Source organism: Tachyglossus aculeatus, chromosome 6 (genome assembly GCF_015852505.1).
Source record: "Tachyglossus aculeatus isolate mTacAcu1 chromosome 6, mTacAcu1.pri, whole genome shotgun sequence".
Lineage (NCBI taxonomy): Eukaryota > Metazoa > Chordata > Mammalia > Monotremata > Tachyglossidae > Tachyglossus > Tachyglossus aculeatus.
The window spans coordinates 35,445,208-35,470,237 of record NC_052071.1 but is presented as its reverse complement, the minus strand read 5'-3'; the positions used below and the strand labels follow the sequence as shown (position 1 = coordinate 35,470,237).

At 54.0% G+C, this 25,030-nt stretch overlaps 1 protein-coding gene across 1 annotated transcript; it reads left to right on the top strand.

The window, feature by feature from the left end:
- On the top strand, positions 1 to 25,030 carry SLC38A5 (solute carrier family 38 member 5). The gene is made up of 16 exons (XM_038748508.1): positions 1 to 44; positions 14,535 to 14,725; positions 14,982 to 15,060; positions 15,299 to 15,414; positions 15,862 to 15,935; positions 16,288 to 16,380; positions 16,599 to 16,677; positions 17,298 to 17,380; positions 18,514 to 18,572; positions 19,462 to 19,644; positions 19,735 to 19,814; positions 20,091 to 20,191; positions 20,396 to 20,520; positions 22,546 to 22,690; positions 22,795 to 22,898; positions 23,485 to 25,030. The coding sequence occupies exons 2-16, from the start codon at positions 14,628 to 14,630 to the stop codon at positions 23,587 to 23,589; spliced, it is 1,524 nt and encodes a 507-aa protein (XP_038604436.1). The 5' UTR covers positions 1 to 44; positions 14,535 to 14,627; the 3' UTR covers positions 23,590 to 25,030.

Genomic DNA, 25,030 nt, shown 5'->3' with positions numbered 1-25,030 from the left:
CGAACGGGTTCGGACCGGATCGGGCCGGATCGGGCCGCCGGAGGGTGAGTGCGGGCCCGGGCGGGGCGGGCTGGTGAAACATCCCGCGTGTGTTGCATCAGACGCGGGGGGAGGGGCGGCCCGTCGGTCGGTCGGTCGGTCCCGGGGTGGGCACATGTTGGCATCTCCCCTCCCCCCCCCCCCGCCATCCCACCGCGTGGTATCGCCCGGCGAGGCCCCAACTGCGGCCTCTTTCCCGCCCGAACGGGCGGCTTTCCGGGCGGGCGGGGCTGCAAGCCCCCGCCGCTCCATTCATGCATTCGTTCCATCGTACTCATTCATTCATTCACTCCACCGCATTCATTCATTCGTAGTGATTGGGTAAGGACTGTCCCTCTGTGTTGCCCGCTTGGACTTCCCAAGCGCTCAGTCCAGTGCTCTGCACACAGGAAGCGCTCAATAAATACGATTGATTGATGGATTGAGCGCTTACTGTGTGCAGAGCACTGGGCTAAGCGCTTGGGAAATCCAAGTTCATTCATGCATTCATTCATTCATTCAATTGTATTGATTGAGCGCTGACTATGTGCAGAGCACTGGACTGAGCGCTTGGGAAGGACGAGTCGGCAACATATAGAGACGGTCCCTGTTCATTCATTCACTCAGTCGTATTGATTGAGCGCTTACTATGTGCAGAGCACTGGGCTAAGCGCTTGGGAAGTCCAAGTTCATTCATGCATTCATTCATTCATTCAGTTGTATTGATTGAGCGCTGACTATGTGCAGAGCACTGGACTGAGCGCTTGGGAAGGACAAGTCGGCAACAGATAGAGATGGTCCCTAGTCATTCATTCATTCATTCAATAGTATTTATTGAGCGCTTACTATGTGCAGAGCACTGGACTAAGCGCTTGGGAAGGACAAGTCGGCAACAGATAGAGACGGTCCCTGTTCATTCATTCACTCAGTCGTATTGATTGAGCGCTTACTATGTGCAGAGCACTGGGCTAAGCGCTTGGGAAGTCCAAGTTCATTCATGCATTCATTCATTCATTCAATTGTATTGATTGAGCGCTGACTATGTGCAGAGCACTGGACTGAGCGCTTGGGAAGGACGAGTCGGCAACAGATAGAGATGGTCCCTAGTCATTCATTCATTCATTCAATAGTATTTATTGAGCGCTTACTATGTGCAGAGCACTGGACTAAGCGCTTGGGAAGGACAAGTCGGCAACATATAGAGACGGTCCCTGTTCATTCATTCACTCAGTCGTATTGATTGAGCGCTTACTATGTGCAGAGCACTGGACTAAGCGCTTGGGAAGGACAAGTCGGCAACATATAGAGACGGTCCCTATTCATTCATTCATTCAATTGTATTGATTGAGCGCTTACTATGTGCAGAGCACTGGACTAAGCGCTTGGGAAGTCCAAGTGGGCAACAGACAGAGCCGGTCCCGAGCCCACAACGGGCTCCCTTTCATTCATTCATTCACTCAATCGTATTGATTGAGCGCTTACTATGTGCAGAGCACTGGACTGAGCGCTTGGGAAGGACGAGTCGGCAACAGATAGAGACGGTCCCTATTCATTCATTCATTCATTCATTCAATCGTATTGATTGAGCGCTTACTATGTGCAGAGCACTGGGCTAAGCGCTTGGGCAGGACAAGTCGGCAACAGATAGAGACGGTCCCTAGTCATTCATTCATTCAATCGTATTGATTGAGCGCTTACTATGTGCAGAGCACTGGACTAAGCGCTTGGGCAGGACAAGTTGGCAACAGATAGAGACGGTCCCTAGTCATTCATTCATTCAATCGGATTGATTGAGCGCTGACTATGTGCAGAGCACTGGACTAAGCGCTTGGGAAGCACAAGTCGGCAACAGAGATGGTCCCTAGTCATTCATTCATTCAATCGTATTGACTGAGCGCTGACTATGTGCAGAGCACTGGACTGAGCGCTTGGGAAGCACAAGTCGGCAACAGATAGAGACGGTCCCTAATAATAATAATAATAATTGGCATTTGTTAAGCGCTTACTATGTGCAAAGCACTGTTCTAAGCGCTGGGGAGGATACAGGGTGATCAGGTTGTCCCACGTGGGGCTCACAGTCTTCATCCCCATTTTACAGATGAGGGAACTGAGGCACAGAGAAGTTAAGTGACTTGCCCAAGATCACACAGCAGACATGTGGTGGACTCAGGATTCGAACCCATGGCCTCTGACTCCAAAGCCCGGGCTCTTTCCACTGAGCCACGCTGCTTCTCATAACTTAGTCATCATAACCTAGTCATTCGTTCATTCAATCGGATTGATTGAGCGCTGACTGTGTGCAGAGCACTGGACTGAGCGCTTGGGAAGGACAAGTCGGCAACAGGGACAGTCCCTATTCATTCATGCTTTCAGTCGTATTGATTGAGCGCTTACTATGTGCAGAGCACTGGACTGAGCGCTTGGGAAGGACAAGTCGGCAACAGATAGAGACGGTCCCTGTTCATTCATTCATTCAATCGTAATGATTGAGTGCTTACTATGTGCAGAGCACTGGACTAAGCGCTTGGGAAGGACGGTCCCGACCCCACAACGGGCTCCCTTTCATTCATTCATTCACTCAATCGTATTGATTGAGCGCTTACTATGTGCGGAGCACTGTATAAGCGCTTGGGAAGGGCAAGTCGGCAACAGACACAGTCCCTATTCATTCATTCTTTCAATCGTATTCATTGAGCGCTTACTATGTGCAGAGCACTGGACTAAGCGCTTGGGAAGGACAAGTCGGCAACAGAGAGCGCGCTTACTATGTGCAGAGCACTTTCATTCATTCTTTCAATCGTATTCATTGAGTGCTTACTATGTGCAGAGCACTGGACTGAGCGCTTGGGAAGGACAAGTCGGCAACAGGTAGAGACGGTCCCTAGTCATTCATTCATTCAGTCGTATTGATTGAGCGCTTACTATGTGCAGAGCACTGGACTAAGCGCTTGGGAATCACAAGCCGGCAACAGATAGAGAGGGTCCCTAGTCATTCATTCATTCAATCGTATTGATTGAGCACTTACTATGTGCAGAGCACTGGACTAAGCGCTTGGGAAGCACAAGCCGGCAACAGATAGAGATGGTCCCTAGTCATTCATTCATTCAATCGTATTGATTGAGCGCTTACTATGTGCAGAGCACTGGACTAAGCGCTTGGGAAGGACAAGTCGTCAACAGATTGAGACGGTCCCGACCCCACAACGGGCTCCCTTTCATTCATTCATTCACTCAATCGTATTGATTGAGCGCTTACTATGTGCAGAGCACTGGACTGAGCGCTTGGGAAGGGCAAGTCGGCGACAGACACAGTCCCTAATCATTCATTCTTTCAGTCGTATTGATGATCTACAGATTACTCTATTTATTTATTTATTTATTTTATTTGTACATAGCTATTCTATTTATTTTATTTTGTTAGGATGTTTGGTTCTGTTCTCTGTCTCCCCCTTTTAGACTGTGAGCCCACTGTTGGGTAGGGACTGTCTCTATATGTTGCCAATTTGGACTTCCCAAGCGCTTAGTCCAGTGCTCTGCACATAGTAAGCGCTCAATAAATACGATTGATGATGATGATGATTGAGCGCTTACTATGTGCAGAGCACTAGACTGAGCGTTTGGGAAGGACAAGTCGGCAACAGGTAGACGGTCTCTAGTCATTCATTCATTCAATCGTATTGATTGAGCGCTTACTATGTGCAGAGCACTGGACTAAGCGCTTGGGAAGCACAAGTCGGCAACAGATAGAGACGGTCCCTAGTCATTCGTTCATTCAATCGTATTGATTGAGCGCTTACTATGTGCAGAGCACTGGACTAAGCGCTTGGGAAGGACAAGTCGGCAACAGATAGAGACGGTCTCTAATCATTCATTCATTCAATTGTATTGATTGAGCGCTTACTATGTTCAGAGCACTGGACTAAGCGCTTGGGAAGCACAAGTCGGCAACAGATAGAGATGGTCCCTAGTCATTCATTCATTCAATCGTATTGATTGAGCACTTACTATATGCAGAGCACTGGACTAAGCGCTTGGGAAGGACGAGTCGGCAACAGATTGAGACGGTCCCGACCCCACAACGGGCTCCCTTTCATTCATTCATTCATTCAATCGTATTGATTGAGCGCTTACTATGTGCAGAGCACTGGACTGAGCGCTTGGGAAGGACAAGTCGGGAACAGATAGAGACGGTCCCTAGTCATTCATTCATTCAATCGTATTGATTGAGCGCTTACTATGTGCAGAGCACTGGACTGAGCGCTTGGGAAGGACAAGTCGGGAACAGATAGAGACGGTCCCTAGTCATTCATTCATTCAGTCCTATTGATTGAGCGCTTACTGTGTGCAGAGCACTGGACTAAGCGCTTGGGAAGCACAAGTCGGCAACAGAGAGAGACGGTCCCTGTTCATTCATTCATTCAGTCGTATTGATTGAGCGCTTACTATGTGCAGAGCACTGGACCAAGCGCTTGGGAAGGACAAGTCGGCAACAGAGAGAGACGGTCCCTAGTCATTCATTCATTCATTCAATCGTATTGATTGAGCGCTTACTATGTGCAGAGCACTGGACTAAGCGCTTGGGCAGGACAAGTCGGCAACAGATAGAGACGGTCCCTATTCATTCATTCATTCAATTGTATTGATTGAGCGCTTACTATGTGCAGAGCACTGGACTAAGCGCTTGGGAAGGACAAGTGGGCAACAGATAGGGACGTTCCCAACCCCACAACGGGCTCCCTTTCATTCATTCTTTCAATCATATTTAGTGAGCGCTTACTATGTGCAGAGCACTGGACTAAGCGCTTGGGAAGGACAAGTCGGCAACAGGTAGAGACGGTCCCTATTCATTCATTCATTCATTCATTCATTCAATAGTATTGATTGAGTGCTTACTATGTGCAGAGCACTGGGCTAAGCGCTTGGGAAGGACAAGTCGGCAACAGATTGAGACGGTCCCGACCCCACAACGGGCTCCCATTCATTCATTCATTCATTCATTCACTCAATCGTATTGATTGAGCGCTTACTATGTGCAGAGCACTGGACTAAGCGCTTGGGAAGGACAAGTCGGCAACAGATAGAGACGGTCCCTAGTCATTCATTCATTCAATCGTAATGATTGAGCGCTTACTATGTGCAGAGCACTGGACTAAGCGCTTGGGAAGGGCAAGTCGGCAACAGACACAGTCCCTATTCATTCATTCATTCAGTCGTATTTATTGAGCGCTTACTATGGGCAGAGCACTGGACTTAGCGCTTGGGAAGGACAAGTCGGCAACAGAGAGAGCGCTTACTATGTGCAGAGCACTTTCATTCATTCTTTCAATCGTATTTATTGAGCGCTTACTATGTGCAGAGCACTGGACTAAGCGCTTGGGAAGGACAAGTCGGCAACAGGTAGAGACGGTCCCTATTCATTCATTCATTCAATCGTATTTATTGAGCGCTTACTATGTGCAGAGCACTGGACTAAGCGCTTGGGAAGGACAAGTCGGCAACAGGTAGAGACGGTCCCTACCCAACAGTGGGCTCACAGTCTAGTGTTGATTGAGCGCTTACTATGTGCAGAGCACTGGACTAAGCGCTTGGGCAAAATAGAGAGACGGTCCCCTACTCACCAACAGGCTCCCTTTCATTCATTCATTCATTCAATCGTATTGATTGAGTGCTTACTATGTGCAGAGCACTGTACTAAGCGCTTGGGAAGGACAAGTCGGCAACAGATTGAGACGGTCCCGACCCCACAACAGGCTCCCTTTCATTCATTCTTTCAATTGTATTTATTGAGCGCTTACTGTGTGCACAGCACTATACTAAGCGCTTCATTCATTCATTCAATCGTATTTATTGAACGCTTACTATGTGCAGAGCACTGGACTAAGCGCTTGGGAAGGACAAGTCGGCAACAGATAGAGACGGTCCCTATTCATTCATTCATTCAATCGTATTTATTGAGCGCTTACTATATGCAGAGCACTGTACTAAGCGCTTGGGAAGGACAAGTCGGCAACAGAGACGGTCCTGACCCCACAACGGGCTCCCTTTCATTCATTCTTTCAATCGTATTTATTGAGTGCTTACTGTGTGCAGAGCACTGTACTAAGCGCTTGGGAAGAACAAGTGGGCAACATAGAGAGACGGTCCCTACCCAACAGCGGGCTCACAGTCTAGAAGAGCGCTGACTGTGTGCAGAGCACTGTACTAAGCGCTTGGGAAGGACAAGGCGGCAACAGATAGAGACGGTCCCTCCCAACAACGGGCTCCCAGTCTAGAAGAGCGCTTACTGTGTGCAGAGCACTGTACTAAGCGCTTGGGAAGGACAAGGCGGCAACAGATAGAGACGGTTCCTACCCAACAACGGGCTAATAATAGTAATGACGGCATTTATTAAGAATAATAATAATAATGGTGGTATTTGTCAAACGCTTACTATAATAATAATAATAATAATAATGGTATTTGTTAAGCGCTTACTATGTGCCAAGCACTGTTCTAAGTGCTGGGGGGGGATCAAGGTTGTCCCCCAGGGGATTCACAGTCTTAGTCCCCATTTTCCAGATGAGGGAACTGAGGCCCAGAGAAGTGACTGGCCCAAAGTCACCCAGCTGACAAGTGGCGGAGCCGGGATTCGAACCCACGACCTCTGACTCCCAAGCCCGGGCTCTTTCCACTGAGCATGATGGCATTTATTAAGCGCTTACTATGTGCAAAGCACTGTTCTAAGCGCTGGTGATCAGGCTGTCCCACGGGGGGCTCCCAGTCTTCATCCCCATTTTACAGATGAGGGAACTGAGGCCCAGAGAAGTGAAGCGACTTGCCCAAGCTGGATTAGAACCCACGACCTCTGACTCCCAAGCCCGGGCTCTTTCCACCGAGCCACGCTGCTTCTCAGGGAAACTTCCCGGGAAGTTTTCCGTGTTGGCGTGGGACCCTCCGCCGCCCCCTCTCCCGGCATGGAGGGTGACCCCGGTTGAGAAGCAGCGTGGCTCGATGGAAAATCAATCAATCAATCAATCAATCGTATTTATTGAGCGCTTACTGTGTGCAGAGCACTGTACTAAGCGCTTGGGAAGTCCAAGTTGGCAACATCTAGAGACGGTCCCGACCCAACAGTGGGCTCACAGTCTAAAAGGGGGGGACAGAGAACAAAACCAAACATACTAACAAAATAAAATAAATAGAATAGATATGTACAAGGAAAATAAATAGAGTAATAAATATGTACAAACATATACACAGGAAAAGAGCCCGGGCTGGGGAGTCAGAGGTCGTGGGTTCGAATCCCGCCTCCGCCAACTGTCAGCTGTGTGACTTTGGGCAAGGCACTTCACTTCTCTGGGCCTCAGTTCCCTCATCCGTAAAACGGGGATTAAAATTGTGTGAGCCCCCCATGGGACAACCTGATCACCTTGTAACCTCCCCAGCGCTTCGAACAGTGCTTTGCACATAGTAAGCGCTTAATAAATGCCATTATTATTATTATTATTATTATTATTATTCTCTGGGCCTCAGTTCCCTCATCAGTACAATGGGGGTGAAGACTGGGAGCCCCACGTGGGACCACCTGATCACCTTGTATCCCCCCCAGCGCCTAGAACAGTGCTTTGCACGTAGTAAGCGCTTAACAAATGCCATCACTATTATTATTATTATTAGGGGGCAGAGCCCAGGCGGGATCGCGAGGAACCCCGGGGTCCCCAGCACCCCCCGGCTCACGTTCTCCTGGGGCTCGCTGCTATGAGGGGTTGGGGCCTGGGATGGCCGGGGGATCCAACCGCTGGGGGCTCCTGGAAACTGTCTTTTCCCTCTTCTTCCTCGCCCTCCCCCCACCCCAGACGGTTGTCCCGGGCTTGGGAGTCCCCAGGTGTCCCCTTTCCCAGCTCTGACCCTACTGCCTTTCATTCCTTCATCCCATCGTATTTATTGAGCGCTGACTATGTGCAGAGCACTGTACTAAGCGCTTTATTTATTTATTCTACTTCTACATATCTATTCTATTTATTTTATTTTGTTAGTATGCTTGGTTTTGTTCTCTGTCTCCCCCTTTTAGACTGTGAGCCCACTGTTGGGTAGGGACTGTCTCTAGATGTTGCCAACTTGGACTTCCCAAGCGCTTAGTCCAGTGCTCTGCACACAGTAAGTGCTCAATAAATACGATTGATGATGATGATGATGATGATATTATCTTCACCTGTCCAGCCATCGACCCCCGGTCCACGTCCTCCCTTCAAAGCTCTATTTATTTATTTATTTTACTTGTACATATCTATTCTATTTATTTTATTTTGTTAGTATGTTTGGTTTTGTTCTCTGTCTCCCCCTTTTAGACTGTGAGCCCACTGTTAGGTAGGGACTGTCTCTATATGTTGCCAACTTGTACTTCCCAAGCGCTTAGTACAGTGCTCTGCACACAGTAAGCGCTCAATAAGTACGATTGATTGATTGGGAAGTACGTCGGCAACAGATAAAATAATAATAATGGTGGTGTTTGTTAAGCGCTTACTATGTGCCAAGCACTGTTCTAAGCGCTGAGGAAGGTGATCAAGGTTGTCCCACGGGGGGCTTACAGTCTTCATCCCCATTTTCCAGATGAGGCCCAGAGAAGTGAAGTGACTTGCCCAAGGTCACCCAGCTGACAAGGGGTGGAGCCGGGATTCGAACCCATGGCCTCTGACTCCCAAGCCCGGCCTCTTTCCACCGAGCCACGCTGCTTCTCCGGTCCCTACCCAGCAACGGGCTCCCAGTCTAGAAGGGGGAGACAGACAACAAAGCAATCGTATTTATTGAGCGCTGACTGTGTGCAGAGCACTCGACTAAGCGCTTGGGAAGGACAAGTCGGCAACAGATAGGGACGGTCCCTACCCCACAACGGGCTTCCCGATCCAATTCCCGGGTCTGGATCCCGTAGCCAACCCACGTGCCGGTGGCCACCGGGCCCACGACCCCAGACTGAAGCGGGGGAGAGAGACTGGTGGCGGCCAGTTGCCAACTTGTACTTCCCAAGCGCTTAGTACAGTGCTCTGCACACAGTAAGCGCTCAATAAATACGATTGATTGATTGACCTTGGATCTGAGCTCATTAACACCCCACCGTCCTCCTCTGTTCCCCCCGGCCGCGGCTGGCAGCCAAGACTCGTGGGATCCAGCTGCTCCGTGATCCGAGTCGACGCCCTTCCCCTCTTTGTGCCTCAGTTTCCCCCTTCCGTAGCATGGAGAGGCGGGTGGGGGTGTCCAAAGACCTGCCTCGTCCCCGACTCTGAGGGAGGAGAGCGTCTGCCTCCCCAGGCGCAGAGCGGGGAGCGGGCGAGGGACCAGTGAGCCCACTGTTGGGTAGGGACCGTCTCGATATGTTGCCAACTTGTACTTCCCAAGCGCTTAGTACAGTGCTCCGCACACAGTAAGTGCTCAATAAATACGATTGAATGAATTTCTCCCTAGCCGGGGACCGATGCCGGTCTTGGGTGTTTTGAAAAAAGATGAGAGATCCCCCCGGGTTGGATTAACCGAATCCGGCCCCTGCCTGGCGTCACCCCCTGGGCACGAGAAGGGGCTTAGTACAGTGCTCTGCACGCAGTAAGCGCTCAATAAATACGATTGATGAAGGGGCTGGAACGAAACTTTAATTCCTAGACGCCCTTTGTCTCCTGCTCCGGGAGTCTAGGATGGGACGCCGGCGCCGGCCGCCCGTCAGCGTGGAGGAAATGGGACCAAACCCCGGGACCCCGGAGGGGAGCGAAGCCTCGGAGCCCCAGGCCCGGGGACCTCCCGCTGCTTCCCGGAGAAGCAGCGTGGCTCAGTGGAAAGAGCCCGGGCTTTGGAGTCAGAGGTCATGGGTTCAAATCCCGGCTCTGTGACTTTGGGCGAGTCACTTCACTTCTTTGGGCCTCAGTTCCCTCATCTGGAAAATGGGGATTAAGACTGTGAGCCCCCTGTGGTACAACCTGATCTCCTTGTAACCTCCTCAGCGCTTAGAACGGTGCTTTGCACGTAGTAAGTGCTTAATGAATGCCATCATTATCATTATATTATCAATATTATCAATTATCAATATTATATTGATTATTTATCAATAAATACGATTGATGATTATTATGGGTTCAAATCCCAGCTCCGCCACTTGTCAGCTGTGTGACTTTGGGCAAGTCACTTCACTTCTCTGGGCCTCAGTTCCCTCATCTGGAAAATGGGGGTGAAGACTGTGAGCCCCCCCGTGGGACAACCTCATCACCTTGTAACCTCCCCAGCGCTTAGAACGGTGCTTTGCACGTAGTAAGCGCTTAATAAAATGCCATCATTATTCCTCCGGCAATGGGCCCAGCAGCCTTTGCCAGAAAACCCAGGGAGCGGGAGAACCCCCAGATTCTTCCCGAAGTCCAGGCGGCCTCAGACTCCCACCTCTGGAGGTCATCTCGTCCATCCCCTGCCTCCGGCCCGCCCCCCGACTCTCCCGGGCGTCTCCCCCACTACCTGGGGGCAGCGCCCACCCCAATCTCCTCCGAGAGCCCAGACAGGCGCTCCGTACTCTCGGCGGTCCAACCCAAATCCCCCTCGGCACGGTTTAACTATCTTCCCCAGTTCTGCCTTCCGAGAAGGGAGAGGACCGCTTATCCGGAGATTCTCCGGTGTTTTGGAAGGTCTTTATTAAGTCATCCACCTCAACTTTTCGTGATTTCATTTTATTTTGTGTTCGTTTCCAGAGCCGCAGAGTGGTGGGGACCGGGTGGGGACTGCTGGGGTCTTGTCTCGGCTCCACCCCGTTTGGCGGGGTGACTTTGAGGGTGTTTTTTCTCCTCGCTAGGCCTCACATTCCCTCAGGACCAGAGGGAGACTCTTCCCAGGCCCTCCCCTTTCCCAGAAACTCTTTGGGGATGAACCCGGGCGGGAAGGGGGAAAGACTTTGGGGCAGGGAAATATCCCCATGCCCTCCTCTCCTTCTTTTTTTTCCTCTCACCCTCTCCGAGGGAGGTAGCTCCGGCTAGAGCGGAGGTGAGTGAGGCGACCAGTCACTGCTTCCTTTATGGACCGTTGGCACCGGCTTTGGTCTGGCTCGTCTCCTACCTCAACCTTCTCTACCCTTCTTTCGGCTCATCCCCTGCCTGACTCATATTCCACTGAATCGCCCCTCACTTTTTCCACTTAAGCCTCGTGAAGCCCTGGCCCTTGGTGGGAAAGAGGAAGAGACACCCGGAATGGTGGCTGAATGAGAATCAAAGGGAGTAGTGTCATTTTCAAACCACGCAGACACCTCCCTACGTGGGTCTGTGTGCCCGCGTGAGGGTATCCGCGTGCCAGCCTGCCGCCGTCTTAGGCTCTTTCTGTGTTCACCCCAGCTCCCTTAAAGGACTCCTGGGTTCAATCAATCAATCAATCGTATTTATTGAGCGCTTACTGTGTGCAGAGCACTGGACTAAGCGCTTGGCAAGTACAAGTTGGCCACGTATAGAGACGGTCCCTACCCAACAGTGGGCTCACAGTCTAAAAGGGGGAGACAGAGAACCAAACCAAACATACTAACAATCAATCAATCAATCAATCGTATTTATTGAGCGCTTACTATGTGCAGAGCACTGTACTAAGCGCTTGGGAAGTACAAATTGGCATCACATAGAGACAGTCCCTACCCAACAGTGGGCTCACAGTCTAAAAGGGGGAGACAGAGAACAGAACCAAACATACCAACAAAATAAAATAAGTAGGATAGAAATGTACAAGTAAAATAAATGAATAAATAAATAAATAAATAGAGTAATAAATATGTACAACCATATATACATATATACAGGTGCTGTGGGGAAGGGAAGGAGGTAAGACGGGGGGATGGAGAGGGGGACGAGGGGGAGAGGAAAATAAATAGAATAGATATGTACAAGTAAAATAAATAAATAAATAGAGTAGTAAATATGTACAGACATATATACATATTCGTAGTCCTCTCCCTGAGTTGCGGTCAGCCGCCTGCCCTACGCACTGAGGGAATGAAGCTCCGAAATGGGTCCGGTTCTCTGTTTGGCTGGAGATGGGGGGCCCATCTCTGCACCCCAGTTTTCTGATTTCTTGGAGCAGGATAGGAGTCCAGCCAAGCGAAGAGTTTAGGATCTGGGGTCCCATTCTCTACTTTCCTTTGGCTGTGTCCCAGTTCGGGGGGTGGAAGCGTATTTGTGCGCACGCACAAAAGGCAGAAGAAGACAAAGCAGCGTGGCCTAGGAAATAGAACACAGCCCCGGGAGTCAGAAGGATCTGGGTTCTAATCCCAGCCCTGCCATTTGTCTACTGCATGAGCTTGGGCAAGTCAGTTTTCTTTGTGCCTCGGTCACCTCATCTGTAAAATGGGAATTACGGCTGTGAGTCCCAAGTGGGAAACGGACTGTGTCCAACCTGACAAGCTTGTATCCGCTCCAGCGCTTAGTACGGGGCCTGGTACGTACTAAGCACTTAACAGAGACCATTGAAAATGGCGGCGGGGGGGACGGCAGCCTCTCCAAGAGCGGGAAGAGAGACTGAATTAGCGCAGGGAGCTTTGGTCCTTCCAATAATAATAATAATAATGATGATGGCATTTGTTAAGCACTTACTATGTGCAAAGCACTGTTCTAAGCGCTGGAGCACTGTTCTAATCTCACTGTCGGGAGCTTGGGTGGTTGGAGTTGGCAGCTGCTGAGCCAAAGTGTTTACTGGCTTGTGTTGGCAGGGAATGGGGACTCCCTGGCACTCCCCTGGGTCCCAGGATGAGGATTGGGAAGGGTCTGGATTCCTGGATCCCTGGGCTTGGGCTGGCCTGCAAACCAGCTCATCCTTCGGCCAAGGTCCCCGGGGACGGATGAGCCTGTTTTCCTCCTCGTGTTGCTCCCCGCTTTCTCCCCCCAACACCCGACAAGCCCCTCTCTTGCCCTTGAATGAGAAAAACCTGTTGAATCGAAACCTGTCCTGGAAAGACTCCCCAGACCCTCCTATCGGTAGTTCCTCACTGTGAGGAGGGAGGTTGGCCTGCCTAGGCCTGAGCTGGGAAAGGACTGGCGGAGCTGACAGCCACACCAAAATTCCCGGTCCCGGTCCGCCCCCTCCGCCTTTGCTCCCCCACCGTTCGGGAAGTCCGAATGCAGGGCTCGCGGTCAGATGTGTTGCCAACTTGTACTTCCCAAGGGCTTAGTCCAGTGCTCTGCACACAGTAAGCGCTCAATAAATACGATTGATTGAATGAATGAATGGATGGGTGGCCCGAAGCGCGTCTCTTTTTGACTTCTCCGGCCTCGCCTTCCCCCAGCAGTTGGGTGGTGGGGAAGGTGCCACCCCTATGGTCTGCCTATGTCTAGGGGGGCTGTGGGGGGGGCTGAGCTGGGATCTTGCTTTCCCTGTGGTCTTGGAGCAGCTGAGGAAAATGGCCCAGACCTGAGAGTTTCCCAGAGCCACAGGGCAGAGGGAGAGGCCGTTCCCCCGCCCTACCAGCTGGGTGGGGCGGCCATTTGGGAGTACATAGGAGTTGTCTCCTTGCGTCTGGAGGGTGGGGCAGGTCAGCACTCTGTTCTGCCGTAGGGGCAGAGGGCAGGCCTGCTCCTGAAACATGAAGGGGATCAGGAGGCTGAGGAGCACAGTAGTTTGGCGGTTGGGGTGGGTGCCGTGAGTCAGATACGGATTCACCGTCGTCCCCCACCATCCCAGCCCCTCTCCGCCCGGGACACTGGTTCCCGCTCCCCTCCCCTCACTCTTTGGCCGACTCCAGCCTCCTTCCCCCATGCACGGCCTAGGATGGGACTTGGGCGAGGGAGAAAGAGGCTCCCTCTCCCATTGGCGGAAGAGGCGCGTGGCTGCTGGGGACGTGGGGCAGAACATCTCTTGCTGGGCAGTTTGGGGCCTTGAGGGACCCAGGATGGGTCTGTGGGGATCTGCGGGAGGGAGGGGCCTCGGGCAGAGGCTCGGCAGGTGGGCAGAGGGGAGTGCCAGGGGAAGAGGGAAGATAAGGGGAGATGGGTGGATGGGCCGGGGGAGAGGGAGGAAGAGAAAGGAGAGCAGCGAGTTTACTTGGACACGGGAAGTCAAGTCAGCTCCGAGCTGAGGCCCAGGCAGCTGGAAGGGAGCCGGGGTTGACGTGGCGTAGCTGGAAGGGCAGCCCCGGGGGCCTGCGTCCTCCTGTCCCACTCTCCCTCTCTCCGTCCCTCCACCGTTCCCTCGCATGCACAGAGAGCTGTTGAAGCCCGGCCTCACTGTACACACCGGCCCCTTGTTCTTGGCCTGGCAGCCGGGCCCGTCCCGCTTGGACTCGGGTCCCGCCCTACCTCGCTGCCCCTGCTCCTGGCCCCAGCCGGGGAGAAGCTTCCAATGTGGGGACACGCCTGGCCGGCCTGGCTGGGCCTTGGAGGCGGTGCTGGGGAGCCCGGAGAGGGAGGGAAGGGAAGTTTCCAGGGTCCTGTGAGGCCCTGGGCCTGGCGGGGCCCAGACACCGGGACGCCTGCCTTTCACCTCTTCCCCCTCTCTCCCACCCTTCGACTTCGCTTAAAGAAACTTTTCACTGGGTTTGGCAGGAGCCACTCCAAAGAAGCCACAGCTCCAGCTCCCCCGTCCCCCTAGCCTGCCCCGTGGACTAGGCCGCACCCAGCCCGGCGCTCCCGGGTCACATGTCTAAGATGGAGCTGCAGAAACTAGGAGAGGCCGAGAGCCGGGAACTGATGAACGGGAGTCTCCCACAGGGCCACAAGGTGCCAATGGAGTCCGGGTAAGCTCGATGGGGGCGAGGGTGGGGGGCAGGACACCCCTCCCTTTCCCCCGAGGGTCTGTGGGCTGAGCCGGGGAGGGGGGTTTGGGACCGTGGGGAAGGGAGCGGTGAGATCCGGGGGGTCCCTGGGGCGCCTCCATCTAGGAAACCGCTGCTGCCGGTGGCAGCCTCGTCCTCCCCTTTCCCCTCCTCCTGGGCCACCGCACGGAACAAAGGAGCGGACATGTCCTCAGCTTGCCCCCTCCATCTTTTCCAGCTACAAGTCCACAGAAGTCCCCGAGCAGGAGGGCTTTCTGCCCCACACCCATTACCAGAAGTCCTCACAATTCACAGATGTAAGCCTCCGATTTCCTCTCTCTTCCGCCTTTCCCTCCGTCCCGCTCTCCTCGTTCCGTGCCCTGCGCCCGACGCCCCCGCTTGCCCCAAGGAGCCCGGAGCCTTAGACCCTCCCGAGGCGTCCCCCGCTCTGCTTCCTGAGGGGCCCCCTCCTCCCTCGCCTGACCCACCCCTCCTTTCCCGCTGATCCGATCCCGCCTCGTGGCCCTGACCTCTGACCACACGTCACTCCTGCAGTTTGAAGGGAAGACAACGTTTGGGATGTCAGTGTTCAACCTCAGCAATGCCATCATGGGCAGCGGCATCCTGGGCCTGGCGTACGCCATGGCCAACACGGGCATCCTGCTCTTTCTGTAAGTCCGGTGGCAGCAACCGGGGGCCGGAGGGCAGTGTGACTGGTGAAGGGAGGGGTGGCGGGGTCTCGATGCTCCTCCCTGCTTCTGAAGCAACCGGGTCTCTGGGCTCGGGGCTCGGACAAGCGGGAGCCATCAGGAAGCAGATTCCCGTCCCTTCCTCTCCCCCAGTTGAAGGCTGCCACCTTGTCTGCTTCGTACAGATGGGGAGCCCAAAGTGGACGGGGGATTACTGGGTGGGGGATTACTGAGGGAGGGACTTGATCACGTCTGCTTCGTGCAGATGGGGAGCCCAAAACGGACAGGGGATTACTGGGTGGGGGGTTACTGAGGGAAGGACTTGATCACGTCTGCTTCGTGCAGATGGGGAGCCCAAAATGGACAGGGGATTACTGGGTGGGGGATTACTGAGGGAGGGACTTGATCATGCTGGACTTCTCCTGCCAGCATCCTCCTGGTCTGCATCGCGCTGCTGTCCTCCTACTCCATCCATCTGCTGCTGAAGTGTGCTGGGGTAGTGGGTAAGTCCCGTCCTCCCCTTCCCCCTGCCCAAGCCCTTCTCTGCCTCACCTCTCCCCGTCAGCTGACCTGCCACACGTATCTCTGACATGTTGCATCCCCTCGGGAGCTCCTGGTCCTTCCTAGCGTTAGGCAGCCCCGGAGGGCCCGAAGCCAAGTTTTCAGTCACCGTCACAGGCCAACAGGCCACTGGCCGAGGGACGACCCATTCCCTAAAGAGGCAACGATGCCCCGGGCCATCTCTTACTCCAATCCCTCTCCGACCTCCCCCCCAGGACCCCTCGAGTTCGCTCAGCCTGTGGCTCGAGACCGCGGGCCCGGCCAAGCGTGACTTCTGTGGCCTTTTCTCCTCAGGGATCCGGGCATATGAGCAGCTGGGGCAGAGGGCGTTTGGCCCAGCAGGCAAGGTGGTGGCTGCTGTCATCATCTCCATACACAACATCGGAGGTGAGGAGATCCGTTGGGGTGATTGGGGAGCCTGAGGATCCCCGGGAGCTGGGTTTCTTGGGACGTCCCGCCCTCCCCGCTAGGCCTTTGAGATTGGCGTCAGTACTTCATCTTAGTGTTTCCTGGAGTTGCAGAGCGCACGGAGCTAACTTCAGGGGAGGATTGGGGCATGGGGTAGAGCAGGGACTCCCGACTCCTCACCCGCACTCTCTCGGCAGCTATGTCCAGTTACCTCTACATCATCAAGTACGAGCTTCCTCTGGTGATCAATACTTTCCTGGATACGAAGAGTTCCGGGTGAGAGCTAAATCCTAGTCCCCGGTCCCTTCCCCTTGACCCTTTCCCCGCAGTCCCTCACCCTCACAAGTGTCCACCAGCCCTGGTCTTTGCCGGGAGGCGGTCTTCACCCCTCGCCGCTCCCCGCTCTGAAACCGAAGGTCCAGGAAGGGCTCCCACTCCCGGGGGAAACTTGGCCTGGGGTGGGAGTTCCTGACTCTCGGAAGCTCCTTTGGAGCGGGGGGTGGGGCGGGGGGACCTCTTCCCTTGCTTCCTCCGATCAGAAATTTATATTAGTGTCTGTCTCTTCCGCTAGATGGTAAGCTCCTCGAGGGCAGGGACTGTGTCTACCCATGTATTGTAGCCTCCCAAGCACTTAGTTCAGTGCTCTGCACATAGTAAGCGTTCAATAAATACTATTGATTGATGGCTTGATTGGGGGGGGGGGGGGTCAGAGGAATGCCAAGGCTATCTCCCGTCTCCATTCTCCCCACTGCCTCCCGCTAAGGTAGAAACCTGCCCACCGGAGTGAGGCCGTTGGCAGGGGAGGGTCTCCACTCGGAGATGCTGCGCGATCCGGGGAGAGGCCGGGGCAGCTGAGCCGCTCACTCCCCTCCCTTGGGGTGGGGCCATTTCCACAGAGAGTGGTTCCTGGACGGGGACATTCTGATCGTCATCGTCAGTATCTTCATAATCCTCCCCTTGGCCCTCATGAAGCATCTGGGTAAGGACCTGAGCCCCCTTTCCTCCCCCGGCCCCCCACCGGGATCCCCCGGCTTGAAGCAGCGTGGCTCAGTGGAAAGAGCCTGGGCTTTGGAGTCAGAGGTCCTGGGTTCAAATCCCAGCTCCGCCAACTGTCAGCTGGGTGACTTTGGGCAAGTCACTTCTCTGGGCCTCAGTTCCCTCATCTGTAAAATGGGGATGAAGACTGTGAGCCCCTTGTGGGACCACCTGATTACCTTGTACCTACCCCAGTGCTTAGAACAGTGCTTTGCACATAGTAAGCGCTTAACAAATGCCAACATTATTATTATTATTATTATTATTATTATTATTATTATTATTACTTCACTTCTCCGTGCCTCAGTGACCTCATCTGGAAAATGGGGATTAAAACTGCGAGCCCCCCATGGGAGAACCTGATCACCTTGTAACCTCCCCAGCGCTTAGAACAGTGCTTTGCACATAGTAAGCGCTTAACAAATACCATCATTAGTACTATTGTTTGCCTTTCCTAACAGCTCCCTTCCGCTCCTGGGTGCTCCCGGCCTGTTCCTCTCCCACTTGGCCTTCGTCATCCCCTCCCTGGTGGTCCTGGAAGTGTCCCCAACTAGTCCCCTGGGCTCCGAATGGGTCCTCCGGGCTAATAATAATGATGATATTAATAATGATGATGGCATTTATTAAGCGCTTGCTATGTGCAAAGCACGGTTCTAAGCGCTGGGGGGGATACAAGGTGATCAGGTTGTCCCACGGGGGGCTCACAGTCAATCCCCATTTTCCAGATGAGGGAACTGAGGCCCAGAGAAGTGAAGTAACTTGCCCAAGGTCACACAGCTGACAACTGGCGGAGCCGGGATTTGAACCCATGACCACTGACCCCAAAGCCCGGGCTCTTTCCACTGAGCCACACTGCTTTTCTGCTTCTTGGGCTAGCAGCCAGCCCAAGGCCGGGCACCCAGACATCTGGGCACCGGTTCCAGTACTAGGCCTCGGCTCTCTTCCCCTCCCCTCAAGCGGAAACGTGGCCACTGTGGACACTCCGGCGAGGCTGGATCAGGCTCCAGTTGAGTTGGGTGGGCGTCGGGAGGCTGGGGAGGGACCTCCCGGTTCTAACGCAGCCCCGTCTCTCCACAGGCTATTTGGGCTACACCAGCGGCCTGTCCCTCACCTGCATGGTGTTCTTCCTCATCTCGGTGTGTGTTTCTCTGTATTTCTCCGGGGAAGCGGTCGATGGAAGGGGCGCATCTTGGGCTGTGGGGAAGGGGTCACTTGGGGGGCCAGGCCAGCCCGGGGGTCGACAGAAGGGCTTGGGGTGTCCTGTCCGGCAGTCGCGGAACCCTCAGTGGGCGTCCAGGGTGTGCAGACGGGGGGACCCGGAGCGTTGGGGGGGAAAAAAACAGGGAGGATGAGATGCTGGCTTGGGTGGGTACGGGTACCCGATGGACTGCACTGCGGGGGTTTGGTTCTGATTGATCAGATCCTTCCCCCCGATTCCCGAGCCCCTCCTTCACCTCATCGTCATCATCATCATCAATCGTATTTATTGAGCGCTCACTACGTGCAGAGCACTGTGCTAAGCGCTTGGGAAGTACAAATTTGGCAACATATAGAGAAGGAGAAGCAGCGTGGCTCCGCGGAAAGAGCGCGGGCTTGGGAGTCAGAGGCTGTGGGTTCCTATCCCGCCTCCCCTACGTGTCTGCTGTGTGACCTTGGGCAAGGCACTTCACTTCTCCGTGCCTCAGTTCCCTCATCTGTAAAAGGGGGATTAAGACTGGAAACCCCACATGGGACAACCTCATCTCCTTGTATTCCCCCCAGTGCTTAGAACAGTGCTTTGCACAGAGTAAGCACTTAACAAATACCAAGCTTATTATTATTATTACGTAGAGACAGTCCCTACCCAACAGTGGGCTCACAGTCGGTCCCCCCATCCCTACACTTTTACAGTGGCGCGGAGGCTAGACCTCACGCCCGGGGAACTCCAGCAGCCCCGGGGTGGGGGGACAACCTGATCCCCTCCATCCCCTCCCCTGGGCCCCCCGCCCCTCAGCTTCTGACGGCCTCCCTCACCCCCGCGTTCAGGTGATCTATAAGAAGTTCCAGATCCCGTGCCCTCTGCTCAGCACACTCCCCGACCAGAATCCAGGACACAACAACAGTAGCTTCAACGGCACCCTGCCTGTTACACCCGCCATGATTAATATCAGCACCCCCGAGGTCGAGGAGGCCGTCTGCACTGCCAAGATCTTCACCGTCAACTCCCAGGTGAGCCCCCCCCGCCGTCTTCCTCGGCGCATCCTCTGACCCTCCCCTCTCATCCTCCGGCTCCACCTTGACCCCATCCTCTGACCCCAGACAGCCTACACCATCCCAATTCTGGCCTTCGCTTTCGTCTGCCACCCCGAGGTGCTGCCGATCTACACCGAGCTGCGCAGGTGAGGGGCCGGGGCGGGAGGGGGAAAGGAGAAGGCCTTAGGGTTGAGCGGAGCCCCAAGCCGCAGAATGGGGCCGGGACTGTATGCATGGGCTCCTGCAGAGCCGGGCGCCCTTGGGATTTGGGGCAGGGGCTGGGCTTTCCCCCACCCACCCCCAGGAAATCCTAGAAGACCTTGATGACCCAAGTTTCTATCTCCTTGGCAGGGGTGGGGTGGGAAGGGAACGGTGGGGGGATCTCCCTGGGCCTTGACGCCATCCTCCCGTCCCTCCCACAGTGCCTCCAAGAAGCGGATGCAGGGCGTAGCGAACATGTCCATCCTTTCCATGTTCTTCATGTACGGGCTCACCGCCATCTTCGGCTACCTGACTTTCTACGGTGAGGAGGCCTGGGGCCGGGTGGGCCAGTGGGAGCCCCATGCCCCTCTCCGCTTCTCCGTTGCCTGCCCTGGATCTGTCACCCATCTTTACGTCCCGCCCGTCTCCCCTTGCCCCCTCCCTCCGTCCCCATCTCTTTCCCCTTCCCGTGCTCCCCGTCCTTCCATTTCTTCCGAACTCCCTCTCTCACCCTCTGCCGCTCCAGGGAAAGTGGAAGTGGAGATGCTTCATACGTACAGCCAAGTGAACCAGAAGGATCTGCTCATCTTGTGCGTGCGGCTGGCTGTTCTCATGGCGGTGACCCTGACGGTGCCCGTCGTTCTCTTCCCGGTATGGCTTGCGGGGAGCCCCGGGAGCCAGCGGAGACTCAACCCCTCTGGCTGTTGGGTCCGCTGGGATGGGATGAGGAATGTGGAGCCTAGAAGGTGCTGGCAGCTCCAGGGAGGGGAGAATTGGATTGGGGAATTGGAGAGAGGTCAGCCAGCCCTGCTTAGCGTTGCCAAGGAGGAGCCTCGTGAGGGCTCAGAGAACCCCCTTCTCTCCTTACCCGATGAGGCCGGGATGCCCCCTGCCCTGGGGCTGCACGGTAGCGGGCCCCCCCAGGGCACATTGTTGCCAACTTGTCCTTCCCAAGCGCTCAGTCCAGTGCTCTGCACAGAGTAAGCACTCAATAAATACGATTGAACGAATGGTGCGCTCATCAGCTCCCTCACATGTAGACTGACACCTCCTAGATCTCCATCCGTAATTGTGACATCTCTGATTCCATATTTCTCTGTTTCTAGATCCTTATTTATTGTTATTTTGTGGTTATGTATATATGTTTGTATGTATTTATTACTCTATTTTACTTGTACATATTCTATTTATTTTATTTTGTTAATATGTTTTGTTTCATTCCTTCCTTCCTCTCCCCCTTGTCCCCCTCTCCATCCCCCCATCTTACCTCCTTCCCTTCCCCACAGCACCTGTATATATGTATATATGTTTGTACATATTTATTACTCTATTTATTTATTTATTTTACCTGTACATATCTATTCTATTTATTTTATTTTGTTAGTATGTTTGGTTTTGTTCTCTGTCTCCCCCTTTTAGACTGTGAGCCCACTGTTGGGTAGGGACTGTCTCTATATGTTGCCAACTTGTACTTCCCAAGCACTTAGTACAGTGCTCTGCGCACAGTAAGCGCTCAGTAAATACGATTGATTTCGTTGTCTGTCTCCCCCTTCTAGACTGTGAGCCCACTGTTGGGTAGGGACTGTCTCTATATGTTGCCAACTTGTACTTCCCAAGCGCTTAGTACAGTGCTCTGCACACAGTAAACGCTCAATAAATACGATTATTATTTATTGTTATTTTGTGGTTATATATATATATATATATATATATATATGTATATATGTTTGTACTTATTCATTACTCTATTTTATTTGTACATAGTCTATTTTATTTTGTTAATATGTTTTGTTTTGTTGTCTGTCTCCCCCTTCTAGACTGTGAGCCCACTGTTGGGTAGGGACCGTCTCTATATGTTGCCAACTTGTACTTCCCAGGCGCTTAGTCCAGTGCTCTGCACACAGTAAGCGCTCAATAAATATGATTATTATTTATTGTTATTTTGTGGTTATATATATGTGTGTGTATATATGTTTGTATGTATTTATTACTCTTTATTTTATTTGTACATATTCTATTTATTTTATTTTGTTAATATGTTTTGTTTTGTTGTCTGTCTCCCCCTTCTAGACTGTGAGCCCACTGTTGGGTAGGGACCGTCCCTATACGTTGCCAACTTGTACTTCCCCAGTGCTTAGTCCAGTGCTCTGCACACAGTAAGCGCTCAATAAATACGATTGAATGAATGAATGAGTTCAGGATATGGGCCTTGGCCATTTGGGCTCTGAAGCCCACCCCGCGACTCCTGAGATTAGCACCTCTGTCCAGCTGTCTGTGGCCAGGGATGCCAATAAGCTGCATCTTGTGTTAGCCCACCCCCCCACCCCACCGTCAGCCCGGGGACACATTAAGCGCTTAGTACAGTGCTCTGCACATGGTAAGCGCTCAATGAATACGATTGATGATGATCCCAAGACAGTTGTCCCCGAGCTGCGACTGTGACCAAGACTGTGCGTGGTTCTCTAAGTCCGCATTGACTCTTGACTGGGACCACTGCCGACCTGGGGCCCTCACCGTGACTGGGCCCAGTTGGCTCTGGACTCCTTGGGGCTCTCTCCGGTGATTTCAAGCGCTTAGTACAGTGCTCTGCACACAGTAAGCGCTCAATAAATACGATTGATTGATGTGTCTCTCCCTGCTTCTTCCCCGTTCACGTGGGACCTGCTCTCCCCTCAGATCCGCAGGGCCATCCAGCAGCTCCTTTTCCACCAGAAGGACTTCAGCTGGATCCGCCATATTGCCATCGCCATCACCCTCCTCTTCATAGTTAACTTGTTGGTCATCCTCATCCCCAACATCCGAGACATCTTCGGGGTGATTGGTGCGTATCCGCTCCCCTCCCGGGAAAAGGGACGGCGGCGGCCCCCGAGCCGGCGGTTAGCCCCGTTTGCCGACCGCGCTCCTCTTCCCTGACTCCTTCCGCAGGAGCCACCTCGGCCCCCAGCCTCATCTTCATCCTCCCTAGCATCTTTTACATCCGCATCATCCCCAACGAGAAGGAGCCGTTGAGTTCGCGCCCCAAGATGCAGGTAGCCGTAAGGGCGGTGGCAGACCGTCGGGGATGGGCGTTTGGGAAATTTGGTGTGGAAAACCCGGATGGTGGAGAGGAGGGATCCAGACTGGGGAGCCCAGGGAGTCAGTGTGGGGAAGGAGGAGCAGGAGGTTTGGGAAAAGTCAAGGGGGCAAGAAGTGTGGAGGAAGCCCCTCTGCCCAGTCCTGGGGGGCACTGGGCAGACAACCCGGTTGTCAACTTGTTGCCAACTTGTACTTATGTTGCCAACTTGTACTTCCCAAGCGCTTAGTACAGTGCTCTGCACACAGTACGCGCTCAATAAATACGATTGATTGATTGATTGACAGGATGAGTTCAGGTAGCTAGAAATTGTAGCAACGTGGCCCTGCTTTTTTTGGCCGAGGCAGGTGGGAATATCTGCGCCCTGGAGGGCAAGGGAGACTCTGTACTCATCTCCCGTTGGTCTCATTTCCTGCCAAGGAAAATCCCGGGCCACCCTCCCTCACTGAGCCCAAGGCCCATCCCTAGCTCCTTCCCTGCCGGCGGGTGAGAAGCTAGGAAATCCAGACTAAGCGTTGAGCGCTCTCCTCTCTGCCACGCAGGCAGCCTGCTTCGCAGCCTTGGGCTTCATCTTCATGATCATGAGTCTCAGCTTCATCATCGCCGACTGGGTGACAACAGGCAAGAGCAGCGCGGGGGGCCACTGACCCCGCCCGGGCCAGATTCCGGCTTCCTGTTACCACGGCAACACACCTGGTCCCGCGCCTCTCCTCTCTCCCTTGCGTCAGTACCATGGGGAACAGGAGTGCCTTTCCACATCCCTCCCTCCACTCCCCCCTCCTCCAGCCTTCCCGTGCCACCTTCCCAACTGCTGGGAGCCCAAAGAACAGCGAGGCCTCCTCAGGCCCCATCTCCTCTCCTGGACACGGGACTTGGATCTAACTTATTTGTTGTTCTGTGATCTGGCGGTGGCTCTCACTACTGGGGCCAAGGGGCCTTCGGGGGCCCGGGCGGAGATGCGCCACTGGGGTAGAAGGCTCTGGAGCCGAGCTGCCTCCCAGGAAGTTGGGAGAAACTCCAGGAGCTGGCTTTTCTGTCCGAGGCCCTACGGGCCACCGCAGCAGGCGGACACCAGCCAGGGCTACAGGACCGCAGGCAGCTAAAGCGTCCCAAGACCCCGCGGATCCGGCGAAGCGTCCTCCCCGGTCCCCCTGAATTCAGGCTCTATGATAGGGGAAGGCCAAGCCGCCCCGGCTGTCGAAACAGCCCAGGTTCCCGTCCCTCAAAGGGAAGAGGAGAAAACAGTGGCAGTGTTTCCATTCCCTTCCCGCCGCCCATCACTCCCCTGCCCCCCTGAACAGGAGCCATAACCTCTCCTCTTAAGATATCCTCCTCGATTCGGGTCATCTAAGACCAGAGCCAGCTGCATCTCCATCTCACAGAACCTTAGTTCCGTGCTCACCTCAGCTGGGTCCCAGCTCCCCTTCAGAGCCCCCTCACGCACTTAGAGACGCCCATGTTGCCGTAGGCGGTCTCCTCCTCCCCTTCCCTTTCCTCCAACTCCCCCGCAAGCCCAGTTGAGCCCCATACCGACTCTGCCCCTGACTCCAGTTGGATTCCCTGGGTCTGGGCCTCTGTTGTGCCTTTTACCTCGCTGGGAAAAACCTCAGCATCCGAGGAGGCTGGAAGGCCAGATTTGCCCCCATGGGGCCGGGCCAGGGGCAGGGAGTGCCGCTTGGGTGAAGTCAGACTGTGTCTGCCCACCCCGGAATAGGTAGACCCCCCCCCAAGTTTTCTGAGGCTCGCTTCCCTCTCCTCCCCCTCCGTCTGTGTCTCGCTTTGATCCCTTTTCTTGGAGTCGGTCCGTCTGTTCGTCTGTTACCCTGGACCATTCCTCTCCATTGGCTGTGCCCACGCGTACTCCGTGCGTGTGCTCGCTCCGCCCTCCAGTACTCCAGGGGAGGGTGTAAGGGCTCGGACTCGGGGCCTTTGGCTCACCAAGATTTTTATTTTTTGAAACTGAGAAACGTGATCGTTTTTTAAAGGAAAAATAAATAATGGTGCCTTCAGCGTGTGGGGGGGCACGGGGGTAGTGGGCAGTCGGGCTACGCAAGATAGCTCATTTGAACAAATGCAAATAAAAGAACA